General features: G+C 42.4%; 1 protein-coding gene across 1 annotated transcript in view; it reads left to right on the top strand.

Annotated features, from left to right (window-relative positions):
* The window catches only part of lg01h8orf34 (linkage group 01 C8orf34 homolog), a 58926-nt gene that overhangs the window by 11921 nt on the left and 40904 nt on the right, over positions 1 to 6101 (top strand). Inside the window, exons 2-6 of the mRNA XM_046053071.1 lie at positions 1054 to 1198; positions 1397 to 1528; positions 3592 to 3711; positions 3945 to 3973; positions 4853 to 5016. Coding sequence (XP_045909027.1) covers positions 1054 to 1198; positions 1397 to 1528; positions 3592 to 3711; positions 3945 to 3973; positions 4853 to 5016 — 590 coding nt within the window. The remainder of the gene's footprint in view (positions 1 to 1053; positions 1199 to 1396; positions 1529 to 3591; positions 3712 to 3944; positions 3974 to 4852; positions 5017 to 6101) is intronic.

Raw genomic sequence — 6101 nt, 5'->3', positions numbered from 1 at the left:
GGGGGGATCACACTTTTCAGATCGCTTTTGTATTTACCTCTACGGTGTCAGTTTAAAAAAATAAAAAATAAAGTTTCTAGATAGGACATGATTAGTTCTGACATGATTGGTGAATTTGATGCTGAGCTCCCATTGTGCTTTAGACGGACTTTAAATTAGCATGGGGAGTAAGACGTGGCCTTTACCCTCAGCACCTGTTATTGTGGCTCCCTAATGTTCCCTAAGGTTCCCTTCTTTTCTACCTTCTGCAGCACTTGTCATCTTATTGGCTGCTTTCCTCCATTAGTCCATTTTCCTGTCCTATGAATATCACTCCATTTTTAAACATGTCATCTCCTCACGAAATAATTAACTTTCTCATAACTTTACCTGCTTGCAAACTCTGTCTCTCTTAGTAATCAGACTGTCAAGTTATTAATGTTTACCAGTAATAAATATTCAAATCTATTTTTTTGTAAGACAAAGTAATTTGCCAGTGGGAATGAAATAATGGTATCTTTCTCCTCAGTTTAGTCAGTCCTGATAAGTACGTCACTACATTTGTCCTTTCTTCCATCAGTCCAAATATGTCAGATGCTGCTCATTGGATTTCCTAAAACATAAGGGAACAGTCTGTCTATTTGCTCCATAACACAATTTTAACAATGCAGACTGACCGAAGGCTGCAGTGTTTGTTTACTTGTTTGTCCTCGTGTCGTGACAGACTGATCAGATTTTGATGAGCTCTCTGTCATGTTTGTTACTAATTGACACAGAAGGGAGATGCTCCCATCTTTGGGGACATAGTGTTGCCTTGTTTGGCTTTACTTATTATTCTTTTAGGATAGTGACACTTGGTGTAGCAAAATCCTGAAACTGTAGTGAAGATAAGGGGATTATCTCACCACTTTAGCCAGTTCTCTTCTCACTTGATAGTGAAGCCAACGTCTGAAGGTATTGATTGCCTTTTTCCACTTCAGCATGGTGGATACTTCACTGGCCCAATACACTCTCACTCCTTTTTTGTAGTGCCGCTTTCATCTAACTGCTCTCTGCTTTACTCTGCTCCTGCAGGAGTTGATGACCAAATTGATAACTGAGACTCCAGACCATCCAATCCCTTTTCTCATTGATCACCTGCAGACCAAGCAAGATAGCCCCGGAAAGCTGCACAGAGCTCTCTCTGGCTCCGCAGCACTGTGGGCGCAGAGCTCCCCAGGTCAGTGCCCGCATAATGTACACACATGCATGGAGAATGAGACATTTGTCTTTGTACTCCTCCCAACTATACATACTGTATATTCTGAATTTGGGTAGACAACAAAGCTTGCAGAGTAAACTTGACCTGTGTTTATACTTTCTAGAATTTACGTAACAGGGCATTCTGAGCAAATATTGTGCTTATCTCTCCCAACAGAAAGCAAAAACACTCGAAGGGAGTACAGCAACTATGAGAAGCCATGGCAAATCCACCCAAAGAAACCAAAAAAATCCAAGAGTGACCTGGCCGTTTCGAGTATCTCTCCTCCCTCGCCAGAGTCCAAATCCTGTAAGTTTTTCTTTTTTTGTGCAACATTTTTTGCTTTCTTTTTTTTATTTTGTGATTACATTGCACACACACTTTACACAGAATATGAAGCTGCACGGATTTGATACTTGTTGTATTACTTGTATCCCAATTATACGCTCCATTGACTTTAATCTCCATTTTTAATTTGACATAATTATATCTAATTAAAGTTAGTCACAGTGTATAGTCCAGCATCCTTCTTTCAGCCTTCCAGAGCCCTACAGAGGAGTTCATTATAAAGTGGCACTTTTTACACATTTGCTGCAGCACTGCTACACACACACTGAAGATGAATTGTTCGCAAAGTTCTTAAATTAATGCCGAATGGATGCAGATGAGGAGATTTTTCTGGCGGTAAATTTTTTTTAGTGCTATAATAAATTACTGGAGCTATGATGTTTGAATGAAGTATGACACTTGAGAGACAATGAGGCTAGGTCAAATGGAGGAGCAAGCAGAGCCATAGACTACTTCAATAATTTAACACTGTGCTCCGTCACTGCCAGACCAAGTCTATTTTAGGCTGCGGTCGGAGCATTTCTCACAATCAAGAGGAAACGGGCGTCGGGATGAGTGCATGAAGTGAGTGAAAGAAAACAAGTGAGAGGCAGAAGTCAGAAAGTGACACTCAGCACGTCGAGGTGTACTTAAGTTATGTGTGTTAGCAGCATCCTCGCTCCCTCTTCAGAGTAAGACACCTTCAAAGCAACATTTTAAAGTCAAATCACATTAAAAATACATGCATAGGTGTTTTGGTGCGCAGAGCTTGTGAAAAATTTAAATCAAAAGAACTGCCGCTCAATCATTATTGTGGAGTGTAGCAAGAACAACACAAAAGCTGTCTTAAATACACAGTGGTCACACCAACATGCTTGCTCTTTCTTTCTGTGTACAGTTTGGCAAAGGGTTACTGTGCTTTGGCCTCACATCTACTTGACTGATGCTTTATTGGGCGGCTCCAGCGGGAATTGAATCCTTAACCCTGAATCTAGGCTATTAAGATACAGCACAGGCCTTTGCTGCAGCAGCACAACACACAGAGGCGAGCAGAGAGAGGACAGAGAGGCACTCTTTGCTAAATACAGACTGGAGGAAAAACAAATCTTTCATTACTTCCGGCAGAGACATTTGCTCTGTGTTTATGGTTGTTACAATGCCAAGCAGCTTAGTCAGGGTAAACAAGAGCAGAGGATGGCAAATTTGTAGCAGCAGTGCTGTCAAATATTCACATTCAAGTTTATTTATGTGTGTGTGTGTGTGTGTGTGTGTGTGTGTGTGTGTGTGTGTGTGTGTGCAAACAGGAGGGTGGTGCTTACACTCTGCTTTAGAATACATTTCATGCATGTTTGAACGAAACACATGCAGGATGCCAAGTGCATTCTAGTTAACATGTCTGTTGAAGCAGTGCACAGTGGCTAGCAGACAACCAGTACATTTGTTTGGCATCTCTTCATAACCCACTGGTTTTTCATGTTAATTCAAATTCAGCTGTGTTGGAGCATAAGAACATTAGCTATGGATGAACTACAAGTAATCCCTCTCCTTTATGAAGAATATCGTACTCCTTTTTTTTTTTTTTTCATAAATGTCAGAATCAGTTTATGAATGAACCATCATATAGAAGCTGAGGGATGCCACTAGAGGACGTGGGCAGGATGTCAGTACAGTATGTGGGTCATTTCCTGCTCCTGTTTGAGTTATTTTGAATGTTAATCAAAGAAACTGACAGACACTGTCCCCTGGCCTCCATCCAGCGAGCTCTGTGCTTCTAGAAGAGACGCGCTGACTTTTCTGCCAGTATTTCCATTCCACTCCATCCTGCAGTAATTCATAAAGTCCTGTTTGGACAAATATGCATCAAGCTGCGGCATTTACAGATCAAATCGCACTGCGGTTGTTGGTTGTTTTTTTTTTCTCTTCTGTTTTTTTTAGAATTTTTGGACTTATTGTTGCTGTTTACAGAAGATACAATCTTCATCGGTGGCGCTTTCAGAAGGTCTGACAAAAATTGTACGTTTTGTGTATATGCATGTGATGTCCAGTGCCGCGGTCAATCGAGTGCCCGTCCTGGGACTGGAGGGAGAGCCGGGACTTTGACGAGCTAAGCCACATTCTGCAGGAGAGCAAGAAGCTGGGCAAGGCCCTGGAGAGTCTGTCACGCAGTGAGTGGCTGAAAATCGGCATGTACACACAACATTGAGCTGTGTTCAATACATCTTAACATAAAGAACTAAAGTGTAGATCTTTCTGTAAATGTCACTGTAAATCCTGAGAGGAAACTGGATTCCGCGGCTAATCTTACAAGCCCACCAGTAAGCTCAGAAGCAGCCTAAGATGGGTTTTGAGCTGCATTAGATGCTTCTCTGTGCTTTAAACCATTTTCTTTTCTCTGCAGGCATTGCCATCTCTGATGAGCTCGACCAGGTAGACATTGCTTGACTAGTGTTTTTATCAACCATCCTATACACACTGGCATTACAGTAACATGAAAATAGAATTCTGTCACTCATCACTCTGCAGCATCGCTCACGCTACATCAAATAAAAGCCATGTTTCATCACTTTCACTTGGCTGAGGGAGCAGCACAGCTCTTTTTCTGAGGTTGAACTGCTATCTCATGGGAGTGATATGCAAGAGTGATACTTCACTTACCATGTCCCCCGTCTCCCTCTCCCGTGCTGCTTGGGTGTGCATCTTACACATGAAGCTTTGTCTGAGCTCCGTCTTTGTCCCTGCCTGGCCCCAATTCTCTCCCAATACAATAGTGCAGTGGCTGCCCAGGCTGGAGAAGCGCAGAGCGATTTTGGAAATGATAAGTCTGGATGAGAAACACAACATATGTGTTGACAGGGACTTCACCTTTTGCTCAGTGCAGCAGTACATGTCCAACATCCTTGGCTCTCAGCCTAGAGATTTTTCTTCTTTTCTGTGGGACAGGGCAAGGAGTGAATACGAAACGCCTTCTCTGATCATGCAGAGACAATAGTATTTTGATACCTTCCTAGACTGGATTTAGTGAAAGACAAGCAGACGCCTATTTGCTCATTGAGCGGGGTTGTAAATGTGTGCTGGCTGGCTTTGGGAGCAGAATGGGCGGGAGACAGATCTCAGACAATACTGTGGTGCCGAAGAATAGACACACTTGGTCTTGTGAAGAGTCTTATAATTTCATTATATTGGAGTTAAAAGTGCATAGTATTAAAGTTTTATAGCAGTTTTGACTCCACTCTGAGCCCTGCATTTTCTGTGTGCCCCCTTTAGTCTATTGTCTTGCCTCTTGTTGTTTCTGTATTGCTCCTTTAGAACTTGGGAGGCTATAACTCAGTCCTGCGCCCTCGGGTGGTGGGGGAGTGGGTTGGTCGGGAAGAAGAGGATGCGGACCCGTTAGCTGCTGAGATGCTGCACCCCCCCGTCCCTCGGGCTAAAACTGAAGTGTGCTGGAGTGGAGACAGCAGTCCTGCTGGGAGGTTGGTGATGGGCATTATATGTGTAGTCTATGAGGGAGTGTGTGCAAGCGTGTGTATGTATGAGTCATTTAAATGACAAAAAAAAAAACTTTAAAACTTGAACAGAAAGTTCACAAAGCTATTGTTGGCTCTTTAAAAAATGAGGAAGTAGACTTCTAACTGTGTCCTCCTGCTGCCTGAGGAATGCCCATCTGAATGGGTTTGATAATCCCATTTCAAAGGCGCGATCAAACATGCTTGCCATGATACTGCTTCAACCCAATTTCGAATTAAAGCTAACCTCATTTCTGTACGCTCAAGGCCAAAGGAATTTTGTGCTTGTTATTTTAAAAATGGCCTGTCTTTGACAATATAACTGCGTCATGCACTGAACTGTTAAAAGGTTTGTTGCCCTCTCAGGAAGCTTTTTTTTATTTTTTATTTAAATTAAAATTAAATATTAAATGTGTTTGCAAAACTATCCAAGTAAAATAGCCTGGTGCATTTTGGACTTTAAGATCTTACTATTACTGTGTGTGCGTGCACGCGCGTGTCACATGCACTGCAGCTGCTGATGTGACTAATTGGAGGAGGATCGGATATAAAACCATAAATCATGCGCGGGCCTGAGCTGAAATGCACAGCGTTAATCTCATTAAGTTACTGTATGGGTGGATTATAGGGAGAAATCACTTAGTTAGAAGTCTGAGCTGGGAGATAGGGATGTGTGTGGGCTCACTGATGAGCTCTGCTCTGTGTGTTTTGTAAATGAGATGTTTCATGTACCTTTAGAGAGTGTGTGTGTGTTTGGAATGGTGCAGCATCCCAAAATAATCATAGCTCCGTCTCTCATCAACTGGAGGAGTATTTGGCTGATCTGATCATTTATATCAACTCTGAATTGCGTTTACAGGGAACTTGCTCCCACTTTAGATTCTGTGGGGATTTCTCTCATCATCTGATCTGCTTTCTGGCCAAGACACAAAGTGAAAAACAGGGAGATCGGAAAACCATAAATAAATTATTTTTGTCTCTGTTTTAAGATCTGTTTTAGGATATTGTGTGAGGCAGAGGTTTTAAACTGGGGGGGGGGGGGGGGGGGGGGG

Source organism: Micropterus dolomieu, linkage group LG01, assembly GCF_021292245.1.
Source record: "Micropterus dolomieu isolate WLL.071019.BEF.003 ecotype Adirondacks linkage group LG01, ASM2129224v1, whole genome shotgun sequence".
Classification (NCBI taxonomy): domain Eukaryota; kingdom Metazoa; phylum Chordata; class Actinopteri; order Centrarchiformes; family Centrarchidae; genus Micropterus; species Micropterus dolomieu.
The sequence above is the reverse complement of the archived record's forward strand: the minus strand, read 5'-3'. Positions and strand labels throughout refer to the sequence as shown.